Source organism: Canariomyces notabilis (assembly GCF_033297395.1).
Source record: "Canariomyces notabilis strain CBS 508.74 unplaced genomic scaffold N656scaffold_24, whole genome shotgun sequence".
Lineage (NCBI taxonomy): Eukaryota > Fungi > Ascomycota > Sordariomycetes > Sordariales > Chaetomiaceae > Canariomyces > Canariomyces notabilis.
The window spans coordinates 256,688-275,019 of NW_027041846.1; the positions used below are offsets into that span (position 1 = coordinate 256,688).

Sequence of the window (18,332 nt, forward strand, 5' to 3'; positions counted from 1 at the left end):
GAAGAGGAACCTGACACATGAAGAAAGAGTGTAGAGGCATGTCGTCATCAACCTTCCAGACCTGCTTGCAATCACGCCCAAGTGGCTAATCGCTGTCCTCATCGAATTCGAACGCGTCGCTCTCGTCCTTCTTGTCACGACCGCCGGCCCCGCCACCGCTCAGCAGCGAGTCGTCCTCCTCGTCGTCGTCAATGTAGATTGGTTTCGCCTTGGCGGCAGCCGCACGCCCGGGCCGGGCTTTTGTCTTCGGGGCCGCCACAGGCCTGACCGGCGCATCCACAATGTCGTCTTCTTCGTCAGAGCTAACGACCTTCCTACTGGGCTTGGCCATCTTTGCCGCATACGCCTTGGCAGCTGGCGAAAGAGTTTTGGAGGCGTTGGCCCTGGGAGCCGGGGCCGCGTCCGTCTTGGGCTTATTCTTCGACCCAGCCGGACGGCCCCGCTTCTTGGCTGTGGCCGGGACCACGCTGAGCGGAGCTTTTCCCTTCGCTGTTTGTGACGCAGACTTCGCCGCCGGCTTGTTGCTGCTGGCCGCGGGAAGATCCTCGTCTGAGAGGAAGCCGTCAAGATCATCTGCCTTTGTGGGAACGCTAGATTTCCGTGGGGACGACATTGCCAGAGCTTCATAGTTTGTGTCGTCGTGGTCGTCCAAGTCCATTGCGGACTTGGATGGCTTGCTCTTCAACTTTGTGAGGGCCGCATCGCCTGCCTCTGGCCGTGACATGGCAAACAGACTAAGTCGCCCGCCGCCACTGCTCGAGGTAGGGCCTCCTATGCCCTTGACCATGGCGCCCACATCGTCGAGCTTCATGTCATCCTCGTCGCTCTCGCTTTCCGACTCGTCTTCCTCCATGTACAGACGCTTAGCTTTGGATGCCGCAGCCCGCCTGGCCGGTTTTTCGATGACTTCATCATCTTCCGAAGCCAGCTGGGGCTTATCATCCTTGGTGACGAACTCGTCCAATGACCTAAAGTCGTCGTCCGAGTCGTCGCTCAGGGTATAGCTGGGTTTGGTAGTGGCAGCGGAACGCTTGTTGCGTTCTCCTGTCACCTCTGGGAGAGAAGTAGACGGCTGAGATTCTTCCTTAACAACTGTTTTCTTCCCAAGGAGGGCAAAATCGTCGTCGGACAAGTCCTCGGCCTTGGTCTGAGGTTTGGGTTTCGCTGTTGCCTGGAACTTCTCGGTGAACCTCTGCTGCGTCTTGGTCTCAACCTTCTCTACTTTGGGAGCCTTGGCCCTGGCCTTCTTCACAGGCTGGTAGTCGTCATCGTCTAGAAGACGGCGTCCCTTTCCAGCTCCAGCGCCGATCTTTTGGGATGCGCGGCGGCCCATCCTCCGGATGCCGGTTTTAATCTCCGCCTCGAGTTTCAGCTGGGCATCCCACTCAGCAACAAAGGCGTCAAGGTCCTTCACCCAAAGGTCCTTCTCGCTCAAGGCGTCAAGTTCATCATACTGGGCCTTCTTGGCTGCGATTTGCTGCTTAAGCTTCTCAAGGCGCTCAACCGTCAGCGACCAGATTGGCATCTATTCTCTGTTAGTATAGGCACGCCGCACTTAGGACAGGGGTTACACACCGAAAGGAGGTAATCGTAATCTCGCGCGCCGCCAGAAGCCTCTTCCTCTTCTTCAGCATCCTCGCTGGCCTCCTCGTCCGACTTCTTCTTCCCGTCCCTGGGAGGGAAGGCTTCATATTTGCGGTCGCGCAACTCCTTAACGAGGATAGCCTTCTTCTTCTTGGATACCACCAGCTTGCCGTCAATGATTTCTTGGATGAAACGGTACTGGTTGAGCAGCTTGCGGTGTTCCGCGTCGTAGACAGCGAGCCAATGCTTCTTGCGTTTTGAGTACATCTCGAGGCGGTAGTGGTAGTACTCCTCCATAATCTGCTCCGGATTGTCGTATCGTTGAATCTGGCCACGAGTGTTGAAGGCGACGAGATTGGTGGTCGTGATGGTCTTGGTGAGCTTGAACTTCTCCAACAACCCTTCCTCAAGCGCTGCCTTGATGTGCTTGTCCTCCATTTCAATGATGAAATGGACCGTATTGTGGTCGTTGAACTCCTTGTAGTCCTTGATAAACGAGGGTGTCTTCTCGCCACGGATAATGTCCTCGAGCCTGGACTTGAAATCATCAGTCCACATGCGGATTGGCAGCTCGGTGACGTGTATCTCGTTCGGATTCTGCTCATCCTGTCGGATTATGCCGTTAAACTTGAACCTATTGGGGGCCTCGACCTCCACCACGCCCTTCCAGCCGCGGAACCACGGTGTCATGGGCTCAAAGGGTTTTTCTTCCGGATCCGCCGGGTCGAGCCTACCCATGCGGCGCTTCAGGTTCTCGACGATGGTAACCGGGTGATAGTTGGGAATCGAGGTGCTCCAGCCCGTGCCGATACCATCGGCGCCGTTTACCAAGACCATCGGGATGATGGGAACGTATACCTTGGGCTCAATCATACGACCATCATCGTTCTGGTACTCGAGATTGGGCTCATCGAGCTTTGAGAAGACGTGCCGGGCAAAGGGCGACAGCCGCGTGTGGATATAACGAGCGCTGGCGGCATCCGAGCCACCAGCGAGACGTGAACCAAAGTTGCCGCTCGGTTCCAGACAGTTGATATTGTTGGAGCCGACGTAGTTCTGCGCCAGGCCGACAATCGTCTGCTGCAATGACTGCTCACCGTGGTGATATGCGGCCACCTCGGAAACGTAACCGGCAAACTCGGCAACCTTTTGGTCATTGACCAGGTTGCGCTTGAAGGCGCCAAAGATGACTTTACGCTGTCCCGGCTTTAGGCCATCTACCATGGATGGGATTGATCGCATGTTGTCGGCCATGCTGAACAGGATAAGTTCCTTGTGGACGAAATCATGGTACGTCTTCCTGCTCCCCGTCGTGTCGAGAAACGTTCCGGGGACAAAGTTACCGAGCCACTCCTTCCGCGCGTCCGCCTTCTTCTTGGAGAAAGCTAGCTCAAAAAGCTCCCGCTCCTCATCCTTGAGTATTTCAAACTTCTTTAGGTGGCGGTCCAAGTCCGTGAAATAGATCTGCGCGTCCTCGTTGGAACTGCTACCGAGACCCTTCAGGTACTTGTACTTCCATTTGTGCATCTCGTTCTTATGCGCCTCCTTCCAGCTCTCGTATTGAGGCAAGTTGAAGAAGGTTTTGAGGTTCTGGGGCTGTTTGGGATTGTTGCCTTGCCAAACCTTGACGACGGGAGTAATGAACTCCTGGAAGAAGTCTTCGATGCGAAGCAGGGAGGGGAACTGGACTTCAAGGAAATTGATAAGCAAGCCCTTGATGTGGCTGCCGTCGAGATCCTGATCGGCCATGATCATCAGGTGGCCGTAGCGGAGACCTTTGGTGTCAGTATAGTGCTGCTTGTGCTTGAGACCGAGGAATTTCTTGATATTCTCAATCTCCTTGTTCTTCATGATCTGGTCAAGCGAGGCATCGCGAACGTTGAGCATCTTGCCACGAAGCGGGAAGACGCCGATGCGATCAGGGTCCAGAATAGCACGACCGGCGACAGCCAAACCCCTGGCTGAATCACCTTCAGTCAGGATGAGAGTGCACTCGTGGCCTCGCTTCGTGCCAGCCCAGTTGGCATCGACGAGTTTCTCGTTGCTAATGCGTGAGCGTTTGTTGCCGTCGGTCTTCGCTAGCATCTTGTCCGCCTTCCTCTCGGCAAACTCCATAATGTTTGCAATGGCCTCGGACATCCTGACCTTCTTCAAAAACTGGTCGGTCAGCTGGCACTTGCTGCCAAAAGCACTCTGCTTGGTCGTCATATACTCCTTGGTCTGCGAGTTGAAGGAAGGGTTCTCGATCAGGCAGTTGATGAAGATGAAGATGTAATTGCGGAAGTGCGAGGCCTTGAGCGAGTGGCCCTTCTTTTTCTTGGTCAACTCCTTGCCCAGGGCGTCGCAAATCTGGTCGGCGATGTAGTTGACATGGGTGCCGCCCGACGTCGTCGCGATATTGTTGACGAACGAGACCTGCTGGAACGTGCCGTCCGAGGCTGTGAAGCCAATCTGCCACAGGCGACCATTCGACCTCACCTCATCAAACTCCACCTTTGCTACCGGTGCACTCTCCCCATCGGCGACGTCACCGCGTTCCTTGGCGATCGACTTGGCATAGAGCGCACAGTACGTCTTGAAGTTGAGTTTGAGATGCTCGCCGTTTAGCCAGACCTTGACGCCGGACACGGTGCCAGCCATGTCGTAGACGCGCCGGTAGAGCAGCCCTTCCAGATCGTCGTCGATGCCATTCTCCATGCCAAATCTCTTGTAGTCGGGGAGGAAGGTAACCTTGACAAAATCGGAGGACTTGTTGCTCGTAATCTTTGCCTTTTCCATTTTGCCCATATTCTCGGTCCAGGTCTGCTTGTACCGCTTGCCGTTGTTAGAGTCCTGGCACTCGATGGTGAATCTTTGACTGAAGATGTTGGTGAGCTTTGCACCGTAACCGTTGCGGCCGCCGACCGTCTTCTTCTCGTCGTCGTCATAGTTGGAGCCCGTGAGGAGATGGCCGAAGATGAGCTCGGGGATGTAGCACTTTTCTTTTTCGTGCATCTCGATCGGGATGCCCTTGCCGTTGTTCTCCACCGAGATCTCGCCCGACTCGCGGTCCACGGTGACCTTGATATAGGTCATGGACGAATCTCGCTGGCTATTGTCGGCGGCGTTGACGAGGATTTCGTCAAAGATTTTGTAAAGACCAGGCACGAAGGAGATGGTACGATTTTCCATGAGACGGGCGGTCTTGTTGAAAACCCACATCTTTTGATCCATGCGCTCGACGGATCCGATGTAGGTGTCCGGACGCACCAAGATGTGCTCAACCGGTGAGAGCTTCTGGTAGGTCTCAGTCGCTGTCTTCTTCGACTTGGGCGCTACCGGCGCCATGGGCTCGTCATCGTCAAGGAGCATCTTGTCGTTTTCGATCTCGGCAAGGGGCTTCCCACTTGATTTCTTCGCTGGCGCCTTTTTCTGCTTTTTGAGGTTTGGTGGCGTGCTTGATAGATTGCCCACATCCTCATCGTCACTCTCCGGTTTGGGGCGCTTCTTGGCGGGCACCTTGCCGCCTGTCAATGTTGTCTGCACCATTTTTCCAGCCGGCCTGCCGGGTTTTGCAGCCGCCGTTTTTTTCGCAGCCGCTTTCGCTTTGGGTTTCTGGGATTGTTAGTCTGTCTCCCGGGGCAATGAAAAGGAATTCGCGCCGCCTGGTCTCGGGAGCGGCATTCGGTAAAGGTTGGGACGGAGAGGGCAATAGGCAACATACGTACCACTTCTGGCGAGTAGGCGTCAGACTCGTCCTTGTAGTCATCAAGGACCGAGTCGAAGTCGGAATCCATGGCGACTGCTCAGACACACTGGTCCACAGCACTCGTTGTTGCAAGAAGTGAGAGGTCTGAACGAAGGGTCGTCGACAGACAGACAAACAAATAGGCAGGACCATGCAGAGAAGGGGTGGGGAAGAAAACGGAAAGGCTCGTCACAGTGATGAACAATGGATGAGTGAGAAAGCCAGGCACAGCTGAACCTCTGCGGTGCCGTCCCGCAATCAATTATCTATCAACAAAGGAGGGTGCAAGTGAGACTGTGAGAGGGAATGAGAGTGGCGGACAGACGGCAAGCACGCAAAGTGCCGTTGTTGTTGGGGTGAAATTCCACCAAAAGTAAACAAGAGAGTGAATGTTGTCAGGGTTTTTCCAAAACAAGGATGCGCGATCTGGCGACGCCTGGCGGGCCATCATTGCAGCCTTGGCGCGATCTGGACGTGTTCTTTTATTTATTGCTGCCTCAGGCGGCTAGCCAGGGCTGACTAATCTTCAGGCATCAATCACAGTCCCCGCTTTCCTCTCTTCTGCAACCACCAACACGAAGCACGCACACGAAGGCAGGAAAGGAAAGTGAGACCGACAGAAAGCAAAATGAAGGAAGGCGAAAGTGGAAAGAGTCAAAAATAGACACCGAGTGACAGAAGCATTCCACAACCCAAATAGGACCTCTCACAGGCGCCTAGTCTCTCTCCGCAAGCGATCCCAGCGGTCGTCCCTCCATCATTTCTGTTTGCTTTTCGCTGGAACCATCAGGCCAATTTTGTGCGAATCTCCGAATCGGAGGCATCATAAGGCAATTGTGCACAGTATCACCATGATGGCATTGTGCTTCCTTCCCCAGACAACCGGTCGACGGTCGACCATTCGCAATCCCCAAGTTGAGCTGTGATAGTAAGCAGGTCTTGAACGGTGACGGGCATCCTGCTCTTCGGATGCTATCTACCAAGACACCGCTATCCGCAACCCCAAAACAGAAATCAAGGCGAAAGCAATTCTCGAGGATGAAGGTCAGCATGGCACAGCAGCTGCATGCCTCCCGGTCCGTCTGTGAATGCCCGGCCGAGGGAGACAACTGTTTCAAGCGGCTCCAATCGATCGCTCTGACGAGACCCATCCAGAACAATAGCCCGTGATCTCGTCGCTCTGCACCTCGCAAGTGCCGGCGTTGACTGCCACCCTCGTCATCTCCCCAGGTGGTGCGGCTTGTGTGTGGCGAATGGATGCGCTGTATGCTGGGCGCGACCTGCTGTATGACCTGAGGTCTCCAGACAGCACCTGGTCAAGAATCTCCCCGATGTGTACAGCCGTGACAAGTCTGCCGCAGTCGCACCGGCATGGCCAGGACTCAGGAGATACCCTCTATCGACGCCGTGGCGTGTTACGGGCCACATTCGGACGCTCCTGATGACTGGGTCTGCTTCTGCTGATCCTGACCGGCAGGAGATCTACCGAAACCTTGCTTGGTTCGGCACTGTCAACGGGCACCAATCTTACCCCATGCTCCTTCTACGTAGCCTCGCAGTCCCGCGGCCTTGAATGGCTAGGCAGGGATACATACGTACTGTACAGTACATCGAACGGATGTCGACAAAAGACGCGGAGAGAGGCGGGCCCGACCACCCTGCCGTGATCGGCTGCTGCGTTTACAAACCGCTCCTCGCTTCCAAATACCGCGCTGCAGCAGATCGCCGCCACCCCTCCGAGTCGGTCGACGGCCTGTATGCGGAAGGGTTGTTCAGCAGCAGGCACCCCGTCGTAGAAGACGATTTGGGCCTAGTCTGTCTCCCCGGAAGCTCGATTTGGAGATTCCTCTCTATCTGTGCTGCCCTTTTTAGGGGCAGTGTGCCGGTCGTGCTAGGTATTTTGTGCCGGACGGCGCTGCCGTGGAGGGGTGACGGGAGGCTGCAGCTCTCATCACGGCTGGACCGGCAATCTCTTGTCATGTCCAGGGGGGGCGAGTCGAGGGTTCCATGTTGCCTAGACCACACGACAGCATCGCCGTGTTCGGTCCCCATCGCCGACCGTTGGCGCACTCATCAAGCCATGCAGCAACGAGCGGGCCAAGTCATGTCGCTAGCCTGTGCGCCACATTTTCTTTCAACCTCGTCCCATGTTCTCGACTCCCCATCGCATATCGGTCAGCTTCTTGGCGGCGCTCTGTAGTTTTCTCGTTGGCACTTCAGCACAGGGCTAGCGTCGACAGAGCCCACGTTGGGGGACAAAGAGACAACCAAACGCCCAGTTTCAAAGCTTGACTCTTTCTCTCCTCGGACACCTTTAGTGTTTTAAACCTGTGCAAGCGAAGAAGCGTGGAGGTTGGCAAGACCCAGTGCAGTGGCAGATACTTCACTCCGCGCCTTAACCACGAACGTCGAGGGGCAGGCCGGCGCCGGTGCCTCGAAGAGGCAAAGAACATACAGAAGCATCTGGGTGCTAGCAGTGCTCAGCGACCTCGGTCGAGAGAGAATACCAGCGGCCTCCACTCAGCAGCTGCGCGTGTCCGATTGCGCGACGCTATCCACTCTGCCTGAGAAGAGGCAAGCAGTGTCAGGAAACCAGAGTGTGGAACCTAAACCACCACGGGGCATGAGCCGGACGAGACACCCCATCTGCCCATTTGACCCTGAGTGCCTCCTCTAGCGGTGTAGCAGCCACGTGTGTCGAGTCTAGTAGTCATGTCCCAGTCTGGAATATCAACACTGGACACTTTTCCCCTTTGTTCTACATTCTCACCGGCCACTCAACCAAGTAACCAAGCAGCGCCCTCCTGCAGCCATCCGACACTCTGCTTTCTGTCAAGTGCTCCCAAACAAGCTGTATCCCTGCCTGGCTGTTCATGGTCTGGGATTTGCTGCGTCAAACTCATTTGCGTGTTCTTTGACCACAAAGTCGCCGCCGAGCAATGGTGCCTGTGCTTGCTTGGGAGCCAAGCCTCTTTTCATGGAATCACTGCTTCCCTCGATCCCTTCTCCGGCAGCTTGACTTGGGCGGCGACGAGGCTATACCCCAGGCTCAGCTGCTTCAATCCCGTCGTCTTGCGGCACCTAGGACATTGTCGTCGTGGGATTGGCACGTTGTCTGGGGCGAATGGCGGTTGAGGGGGGACAATCTCAGAAGACTGCCGCACCCTCCGTGCTTCGGTAGCTTACCACGATTGTTACAGCCTCAAGGAGTCACTGTTTACATCATCAGGTAACTCTTGACCGCCGCTTTACTGTCACTCTTCACTCTTGCCCACCAGTTCGAACCCCCGAAAGAGCGGTGGAAGGCCCAAACACTCTAGTTCTCTCCTAGTCGTCGACTACCTGGGTCCCCGGACAAAGGAGCTGCATCGAGAACGCCTAGCATACGGATAAAGTCGCCGGGGCAGCAGACCGCTGCGTAGCAGCGGCATTCAAGAAGAGGAAGAGATTCTTTTCGGGTTCCTTCTCACGGTTGCCGGCCCTTGATTCCCCGCCTGCTCGCGAGTGCTGCTTGGGTCCCTTTATTGTTTGCAAGCTGAGAAAGGATTTAGCCTTGTCTACTGGTTACGCTGGGCCGAGCAAGTACTTGCCTTTTTGACTTCATAACCAGCGTTTTCGCCCCCTCGCCGGGGCTTCAGCTCGTTGACGCTTTCCCCTCGAGTTGCAGTATTGACGAGTACATGGAACATCGCCCTTGAAGTTTTCCCGCCATGGTATCCGTAGCAGATCTTCTTAACCCGGAGCCCCCGCGGGCCCCGTTGCCCTCGTCCCGTCCGATTCCACCTTCACCGTCCCGCCGGCTTCCGCTATCTACCAGCGAACCAGTTCCAGTCAAGCCCTCGGCCGAGATCTTAAAACAACCTGAGAACGCGAAGCGCCCTGTTAGAAACGAGGTGAAAGGCGTCGTCAACTTTCCACCCTTCGAAAACTTGGATGAGGCTTCTCTCGCCCAAGTTCGCAGGTTCAAAGTCCATCCCTTCGGATCGATTCAGGACACTTGCCGGCTGATACCCTACATCAGCGGCAAGAAGGACTTTTTCTACAAAACCGGCCGAGAGGGCTTTGAGGGTAAGGTCAACGGCAAGCTGGAGAATCTAGCGCTGACCAGTGTAGCATTTCAATACGATTTCACGATCCCGGGAGACAATACCCCCTTTACTGTCATGTGGGACTACAACGTGGGCCTTGTTCGCATGACTCCTTTCTTCAAATGTCACGGGTATAGCAAGGTTAGTTTCTATTCCAGTGTCTCCCCGGCAGCCCTATTAACCCAAGCAGACGACGCCGGCAAAAATGCTCCAGCAGAACCCTGGACTGAAAGACATCACGTATAGCATCACGGGAGGCTCTATTAAGGCCCAAGGTGGGTTCTAAGTCAACGAACACCGAGGTGTTGTAAGCTGCATGCTGACCCTCGAGCCGCAGGCTATTGGATGCCGTTTTCTTGTGCGAAGGCCGTCTGCGCAACTTTCTGTCACAAGATCGCCGGCGCCCTCATTCCGCTTTTCGGCCCGCAGTTTCCCTTGGAGTGCATTCCCGACAAAGCGGTCGGGCATGGGCGCATGGTAATTGACCCAGTGATTGTCAGCCGCGCCAAGAGAGATGTTGCCACGCTTTTTGGACAACTTCCTGGCCTCCTGCCCAGCCCTCGTCCCTCTCGAAGCCTCAGTCCTCAACCGCCGCCTCAGCGCTCGCTGTGCATGGTCGGACCCTACCACCAGCGGCCCAGCTACGACCGGCACGGATTGTTGAGTCCATACGGCACAGACACAGATTCCGAGTTCCGTACCGGGTCAGAGAAGTACGCAGAGAAGCACAGCAGCCGAATCAATCCCACCCTACCACCATTGCAGACGCAGACTGCCAGTGGGAGTCCGTCTATTGCAGGGGCTCCCACACCAGTTCATTCCCCGGACATGCGATGGACGACGGTGAACCGGCCTTACCCTTTATACCAGCCCCAGCACCATCCTTCGGCCTACTATCGCGATGGCCCGGACAGGCAGCGGTTCGTCCCGGCACCGGCCTTGGCAGCCCATCCGTGGCTATCGGCCGTTCCGCGCTCTCGGACATCGCCTACCAGCGGCCCTAGCAGCAGTAGTAGCAGGCCACTCCACACTCCCAACCCCCGGATCCAGGCCTCCGGAACCGTAATCAAGACAGTTCTGAAAAGCCCTCGCCCGCACAGCAAACGTTGCTTTGACTACGTCGATGCCGACACTGACGAGGGGTATGACGCTGGGCGCGAGAGCCTGAGCCTGAGCCAGAGCAGCAGCCAAATTGAGAGCAGCCCGAGTTCCGTGACCGGGTTGTCTGATGAGGGCCATCACCAACATGACCACAGAGAGACGACAGTCATGGCGGCCAAGGCAACGCACCCAACGCTCGAAGTGCAGAAGGATAATGCTAGTACTGATGACGACGCGTTCTCGAACGGTGCCGATGATGAGAGTCATGGGCAGAATGGGAGCAAGCGTCGTGTGGCAGAGCGGGACGCGGCTATCATGCTGATGTCTATGCACTCGCACTCGCAAACTAGGCCGATGCAGCAGCAGCAGCATCAGGAGCAGGACCGGCGCCTCGGGAAGGAGGAGGTGGAGGACAGAAGCCGAGCAGCTAGTCCCAGTCGGAGCAGCCCGCAAATGAAGGACACGAAGATTGGCGGGTCTGGTCAGGCCGTGGCGGTCACCCCGCCTGTCTCGGAAGAGGTTTCGGGTTTAGGACCCACCACGAGATCGAAGCGGCGGCGGACGCTGGTGTGAACAAATTGTGTTCTTGTCTGGCTAATCTAGTTGTTTGGCTTTTGTTTAGCATTCTGGCACAGAACCGGAGCTGAGGTAGAAAGGTCTAGAGGAGTTGACGGGCGGTGCATTGGTAGTAGGTTGGGCTGGTGCGGCGCTGGATTTACAGTCGATTTTGCGTTTGTCGTTATCGAAAGAATGGACGGGGAAAATATTCCGTGCCGGAGTTGTGTCGGCTGGATAGATAGATGGTCTTGTTTTTGGAATCTTACACAACTACTCTCCTCATAGAGCATCATGTGCAGCATCCGCATCGTCAAGAGTTTGGAATCACGACTCGTTTCCTTCGTTTTATCCTTTTCTGTTCGACTTTACCTAACCCCCCTCCTCCCCCAACCCGCGCTTAACCTTCCATTCCCTCACCCACCCGTCCGCCTTGGCCCGCGGCACTACAAATACCCTCAGCAACTCATCCACCACTTCCACCTTGCCCCCGCTGAGCACCTTAAGCAGCGGCACGCGCTTGCCGACCTTGACCAGCCCTCCGCCCTGGGCAGCCTCCATGTAGCACTCGACTTTGGCGGTCTCATACTCCCCCTCCCGGTCCCAGGGCAGCGGGAACACATAGCCAAAGTGCTGCTCGAGCGTCTCGGCCTCGCCAAACCCCTTGATAAAGTCCGATTCTAGGGCTAGCGGGTACAGCAGCATGGTGGGGAACGCCAGCGTGCTCTGCGGGTCGAGCTCGTCGGGCACCAGCCGGACCCGCGCGTCCTCCATGTCGGGCTTGCCGCCCTTTGTGGTGCGGGTACGGATCCCCCGCGCCGCGAGCGCCGTCTGAAGCAAAGTCTTCTTGCGCCGCTCGAGGGCGAGTCGCTCCTCCTCGCGCCGCTGTTTTGCTTCCGCGGCTGCGCGTGCTTGGTTGATTTCCTCGGCTACGGAGAGTAGAGGCCCGTTAGACGGGTCGAGGCTCAAACCACGCTTGCAGGCGTCGTCGGCCTCGGTGAGTTTGTCCACGGCCAGCAGGGCGCGGGCGGAGCGGTACAGGGCTTTGATGTTGCTCGGGTTCAGCCGGAGGGCGGATGCGCAGTCGAGGGTGCAGGAGCGGTAGTTGCGCAGGGACAGATGGCAGGCGGCGCGGTTGAGGTGGAGGGTTTCGAGGAGGGCGCGTTCGGCTTCTACTTCTGAGGGGAGATCGGGGACTTCTTCTTCGTCGTCCTCCTCCTTTTTCCTTGGGTTGCTGCCTTCTTCCTGGGTGGATGAGGAGGAGGAGGCGTCGGGCAAGATTGTCACCTGCTTTGGCGCCTTCTTGACCTTCTTCTTGATACCCTTCGCCCGGCGGGTCTCTTCAGCGGCCAGGATGGCCACTCCCTTGGAGTAGAATTCCTTTGCGTCGGCCCAGCGTTTCTCCCGGAAGCACTCATTCCCCTGCTCCTTGAAGTTGGCCGCGTTCTCGAGCGGCGTGCCCTCGTAGGCAAGCGCCTGCAGTGCAGCCAACTCCTCGTTGTCCTCGGACGTGTCCAGCTCCGTCATAAAGAGCGGGTGCTTATTGAGGTCGTTCACCGTCTCCTCGAGCGTCTTGCCTGCGTAGAGCTTGTGCCCCGGAGGCAGCTCCGGAACAAACGATGAGATGTCTGGTTCGGCCGGGCCATTTTTGCCAGAGTCGTCGAGTTTGAGCGACTCAGCGTCCTTGGTGACTTGGTCCATTCTGTTTTACTGAAAGAAAAAAATCTCGATTGATGGCCTCTTTTCGACCGAGTTGGCCGAACCGCTCATTCAGATTGAGGGTCTGGATTGCAAAATTCACTACGGAGTCAAAGTTCGTTGAATTTCAATTGAGATTGTCCTCATTCACAGTTGAGTACCAACAGTGGATTTTCTCCAGGTTGAGGGCACTAAATAAGTGCTCCTTCCTCTGTCTGCGATTCTTTGAGGTTCTGTGACCCAGTGGCGAGCAGCGAGTTAAAATCTCGAACCTTAAGCGGTTTCCCGCAGCCGATCAAAGCGAGAACCCGAACGGGGTAAGCACAACTCGAGCTGACCAGCGATGAGGCATAGTTATTACTCCATGGTGGATGAAACTGTAAATGCATACTAAACTGAAGCATGGTTCATGTCTGCTGCTCTGCTCTGCTGGTTTTTTGTTTCATTTTTATCCTCTTTTTTTCCTACTGCGTAATCCGTCTTAATTGGATAGGGTTAGGGTTACATCTGGGTTAGACCCCTTTTTGGCCATTCATCACCCTGTCCAACATAACACGCTTGACGAGCACACACAAAGTTTACATGAAATTGAGCTTCCCTGTCAATCCAGGTCTAGGTTAAAATGTAAAATCAGCTAGGTAAGCGATTACTATACCCTTGCCGAAGAAGCAACAAATACCAAAACAAGAACCTCCCGAGCAACCCCGTTTTCAGCAACAACCCCCCTTATTACCTCCCACCGCCAGAAATCTGAACAGCCAATAACAGAGAATAAGGCATACTATCGTTACAACGGCTCAGCCTTGACATTGGTAGGAACTGTGTCACCTCCCCCTGATTGAGCCTCTTGGGGGTTGCTTCCCTCGTTACTCACAGGACAACCCTCTTGTTCGGGCTGCTTAGCAAAGAACTTCGCAAACGGCAGATCCGCCTTGGCCAAAACAGTTGCCATCTCAGCGCGCAGCATCCGCTCGACACGAGGAACGCTCTGGAGGGTGGAGCCAGCATCAGTCCCGACAAGCACCGACAGGTAATCCCGCGACAGTCGCCCATGCAGCTCTTGGATAGACTCCTCCATTTCGAGCTTCATCTGCTTGCACATATCCTCAAGTTGCTTCTGGACAACGTTGGTGGCGTCGCGAAACATGCTGTTGCGGTACGTGGTAACATGGCGGATCATTATGTTCTTCATGCGCATAAAGGAGCCGGTCCCTGTGGTACGGCGGGTTAGCTGGCTGCTGCCACGTCGATCGTCAGATGACACTTACCTCGCTCAGCAGCACAGCCATCATAGGCCGGAATCATCCCGCCTTGGATAACAGGTGTAAAAGCTCGATTGGCGTCGCGTTGGAGATTTTGTGCCGAAGCAAGCACAACGTTTTGATGTCAGAGAGACGCTGCGAATGAGATTGGAGCTGCTGAGCCAACATATTCAAGCCGCCGTAGTTAGTGCCGCGTTCCTTTGCCCGCTCAGTTGCCTCTCGGTGGAACGTCTCCAGGAGGGCCCGTGTGGTCCGGATAAAGTCATCAAAGCAAGATGGGAGGCGACGCTGGAAGGCGCGCTCCCAGCCAGTAGCCAGGTGTCTTGAGATGGGGGCAAAGAGTTCTTCGTTGAAATCTCGCGGGCCCGAAGCGCCATGGAAAACACCGTTTCGTCTGCATGTCGCCTTGTACGTCGACCAAACCAGTCCACTCATAGCTTTGGGGGCACCCCATGACGTGACCGTCGGCACAGCCTCTTCGACAGCCTTCGGTATGTAATGATCAAATTTCTCAAAAATGTTTTCAGCGAGATGTTGCTTCACCGAAGCAATGCATTTCTCCAGGGCATCTTCCAGTTCCTATTTGCGTTAGTTAGAGAGATCGTCCTGATAGAACTCGAGAAAACAGATTGTTGAAGGCTGACCTTTTCTATCTTGCTGAGACGGTTCCGCAACCGGGATTCTTCGTTGGCTTTCTCCCTATCCGACCAATCCGATCGTTTACCATCGTCAGTGGCCCACATCGACATAAAGTTGAGGAGCTGAAGCAGGTCATTTAGGAAGCGTCGCGAGTGTGCTGCCCGACCGGCCTCGGTGAGCTTCCTAGCATGCGCCTGCAGTTGGGGAATCTCAGTGTCCTCAATCGACTGGAATCCAGCGTTGCTGAAATCGTCCTTCCTCAGTCGTCCCCTCAGCTTCTGGTAAGCACGGCTGCTCACGCAGAACACGGGGAGGGATTCCGCGACCGCATCATGGTCCCGAATGTCCACTTCCGGGTCGAAGTTGGCCTCGTCTTCCTCGGCAGCATTCTCCTGGTCGAGTCTGCTGGCACGTTAGCACTGCGCTAGAATGGAAGGGCCAATTGCATGGGCACTTACTCTTTGATGCCCATGGCAAAATCCTGCTTTATTGCTCGTTCGAATAGCCGTTCCTCCCCTGGATACAAGTAGCTTTCACCTCGAAGTTCAGAACATCCCGCTCAGCGATAAGCTCCTTGATCTTGTTGCGATGGTCCATGACCTGCTCTTCGATCTCCTTCTTTCTCGCTCGAATTTCCTTCTTCTCGGCCTTCAAAGCAGCGAGCTTCTCTTCAATTTGCTCTTCAGTGAGGGGTTCCTGATTCCCCAGGCCCTCACCCGCGTCTTCATTCTCTTTATCGCTCGAGCCAAAATCTTCTGTATCTGAGTAATCGCTGTCATCAATGTCACTCGAGTCGCCATTTTTGCGGCTCCCCCGAGTCTTGGCTTGCCGTTTACGCTTTTTGCCGGGTGAGTCGTGTGGCGCAAAGACCGTGACGCCGCTGGACAGCTTGCTCAACAAGGCATCCCATTTATCCCAGGACTGCTCCGCCTTGTCAATGAGATCATCGCAAGCCTCTCGCTCGTCTCTAAGGTCGGCGAGCGCAGACTTGTGTTGTTTGATCTCATCGTTTAGTCTTTCAATCTCACACCAGGAATCGTGGATCTCGGTCTCAATGCCCAGACTCTCTGTTGTCTCGGTCACAGAAATGTCGTCCGTTTTGGAACAAATGAATGTCACGGCAGAGTATGCGCCGTCATACTTCAGTTGACGTCTATCTCAAGGCATTAGCATATGAGGGCTGACGACAGCGCCTTTACATACCTAAACGAGTCACCCAGAAGTGATTTGGCCGTTTTGTCGTCCACGGCACGAGTAATGGGAGCGACGATCCAGAGACCAGTACATGCCTTCATATAGTTGGCGGCGACGGCAGCTCGGGCTGCGTTTGAGTCCTGAACGCCAGGTAGATCGACCAAACAAGCGCCAGTGGCCAGAGCAGCGGCCTTTGTGTAGATGCGCACGACCTTGATAAGGGGCCAGTATTCCATGGTCTTTTCGGTATCTTTTTCCTTGCTGTCGCCATAGGTTTGTAGCTGACGATACAGACTTGCTGCAGTAGTAGCTTGAAGCTTCTTGACGGTACCGAGCACCCGTCGGACAGCGACGGTATTCGCCAGTGACTGAGGAGTGGCCTCTGCAATCATCTCCTTGGTCATCTTGGGGTAGACAGCCTTGATCTTGGCATAGGCGACGCCGCACTCGCTGTCTTGGTTGGTACACTCTCGCGAGACCTCGCCATTGCCGTCCAGGAGATCACTGTACAGGGCTTGCAGTTCCTTGGCCCAATCGTCAGCGGTGATGAACTCAACCTCAGCACGGTACAGCTCGTCCGGGTTGTCCGAGTAGTTGTATGAAATCTCTGTCGGAGAAGCAGTGCAGGCTCTCATGCAGTTGGTTGGCAGGAGGCTGTTGCATTGAGTAAGTGGGCAAGTTCACGGGCATTGGGGTCGGTCAACTTACCGTTCGTCGTCAAGCACCGCACTTATCACCGACGATTTCCCGGCTCCAGTGTTGCCCACGACGCCCACAATGGTGCGAGAGAGTTTAGCGAGAGCTTCGAGGTCGTTGATCGACTTGAGCCACTACGGGGCTTGCGTGGTGCTGAGCTGGGCACAGCCCTCCAAAGGTTCTTTGAGGTCCTGGAGAAACCGCATACCAGCGGCGACAGCATCTTCCAGTCGCTCGGGCTCAGTCGAGCGCTCAGAGACCAGCCGCTGGAGATGAGGGAGGCCGGTCTTCTCTTGATCCTCAGCCCCCGGTTTCGCCGGCGCAGGCGGGGCATCAAGCGCCATATTGTCCGCGGGCTCCGGCTTCACTGAGACATCCCCCGGTTCCGGCTTCACTGAGGCCCCGGGTTCGGGCTTCGCTGAGGCCATGACTCGGACAAGGCTTCGGAATGTCTGCAAATGCAGTCGGTAAAATGTCGTCCAATGGGACGCGTTCAGGTCATTCACCCGTCGCGTCTCGAAAACGGCAAGGATAAGGTCAGATCAGGGTCAGGCAGGTCTCGAATGACGCCAATTGGGTCTATAATGATAACAAAAGGACTTGTTAGCGGAATTGAAGTAGGGATTTGACTGGTTTTCTGGGTACACGAATGCCAATGCGAGGGGGTTGGAATTCGAACGAAAGTGTTATTCTGTCGGGTGACGCGACTTTACGTGCTAATGACTTTTGGGTCCGCAGGGGCCTGCAACACACGAAGCTCGCGTTGTCTCGTGACTTTGTTTGTTGTGATTGGTCCGGGCCTGGTTCCGAGACCAAATTGGGGCCACACCGTACTAACTTCTGGAAGGGTACGGAGGTACAGTACTAGTAGGTATATTTGAATCCACACTACAACTTGTGCGAAATTCATTTTAAGCCATCAATTCCTGATTCAGGAGCTTGTAGAGTAAAGACACTATAGTACCTCAATGCCTTCTGCTGTCGGTGATGCGCTGATGTCTGAATTCAACACAGCCTGTTTTTGTTAGAGGCGCGGTGTACCCCATACAGTCCCCCCTTGTCTGTTTTTGCGCCTGACTTCAACACCAGGGTCAGCCCTAAAATTGAAATCTCAACAGTAAAACGGCCAATTTTCTCACGAAAAAAGGGCTCTAAAGAAAATATTTTTCTTGAATAACGCTAGAAACTCTTTTTTTATTGCATTGAGTCAACTGTTCTAGCTGCTAAGAAGTACTTTCTCTAACTTCTGAACAAGGACCCCTGTTGTACTGACTGAAGCTCGGCTCCGTCAAACTCTAACCCTGACTTGACAGGGCATCCGATTGGCTAAGACAACTAGCCGTTGCAGTGATAGCACCTAAGGCAGTCCTTTTGGCCTTTGCCTATGCGTCTCTCACAGCTACGCACCTCCACTGGAGGTCCTCCAGAATCATGCTTGAATGCGATAAAAGGCACCACAATGCCACCAGGTTTATAATCTTCCCATGGCATCGACTATACTTAGTTGATGGACAGCAAGATAAATGGGGACCAAGTTATGGTACTGTGCGATATGCAACAGGCGGGGACCTGGAACGGGATCGGCTCCAAGCTCATGCAATCCGTTGGAACATCATCTTGACTTCCTCTCTAAACTTCTCCCGGATGACGATGTGGAAGATACGTCCCGCGCGGGGCAATTCGCCGGACCGGACAAGGCCGGGACAGCGGAGCCGGCTTGACTGAGATGGGAGAGCGGAGCTTGCCCTTCCGAGGACGACGGGCGGTTTTAAGCCGACATGGGCCCGC

General features: G+C 55.2%; 4 protein-coding genes across 4 annotated transcripts; 1 reads left to right on the top strand and 3 right to left on the bottom strand.

Annotated features, from left to right (window-relative positions):
* Positions 1 to 85: 85 nt before the first annotated feature.
* Positions 86 to 5,360, bottom strand: N656DRAFT_715682 (DNA topoisomerase 2-like protein; the record flags this gene model as incomplete). Its single annotated transcript, XM_064812067.1, has 3 exons — positions 86 to 1,525; positions 1,576 to 5,178; positions 5,292 to 5,360. 3 exons carry the CDS (start codon positions 5,358 to 5,360, stop codon positions 86 to 88), a joined length of 5,112 nt encoding a protein of 1,703 aa, XP_064667164.1.
* Positions 5,361 to 9,021: 3,661 nt separating this feature from the next.
* Positions 9,022 to 11,073, top strand: N656DRAFT_770911 (uncharacterized protein; the record flags this gene model as incomplete). The annotated part of the gene is made up of 3 exons (XM_064813811.1): positions 9,022 to 9,540; positions 9,590 to 9,674; positions 9,737 to 11,073. 3 exons carry the CDS (start codon positions 9,022 to 9,024, stop codon positions 11,071 to 11,073), a joined length of 1,941 nt encoding a protein of 646 aa, XP_064667165.1.
* Positions 11,074 to 11,415: 342 nt separating this feature from the next.
* On the bottom strand, positions 11,416 to 13,141 carry N656DRAFT_782838 (TPR-like protein). Its single transcript, XM_064815832.1, has one exon. It carries the CDS (start codon positions 12,754 to 12,756, stop codon positions 11,428 to 11,430), a length of 1,329 nt encoding a protein of 442 aa, XP_064667166.1. The 5' UTR covers positions 12,757 to 13,141; the 3' UTR covers positions 11,416 to 11,427.
* Positions 13,142 to 13,482: 341 nt separating this feature from the next.
* Positions 13,483 to 16,888, bottom strand: N656DRAFT_839036 (uncharacterized protein; the record flags this gene model as incomplete). The annotated part of the gene is made up of 10 exons (XM_064818889.1): positions 13,483 to 13,503; positions 13,628 to 13,965; positions 14,022 to 14,084; positions 14,150 to 14,594; positions 14,660 to 15,056; positions 15,113 to 15,165; positions 15,207 to 15,807; positions 15,858 to 16,502; positions 16,557 to 16,650; positions 16,711 to 16,888. The coding sequence occupies 10 exons, from the start codon at positions 16,886 to 16,888 to the stop codon at positions 13,483 to 13,485; spliced, it is 2,835 nt and encodes a 944-aa protein (XP_064667167.1).
* Between the last annotated feature and the right edge of the window lie 1,444 nt (positions 16,889 to 18,332).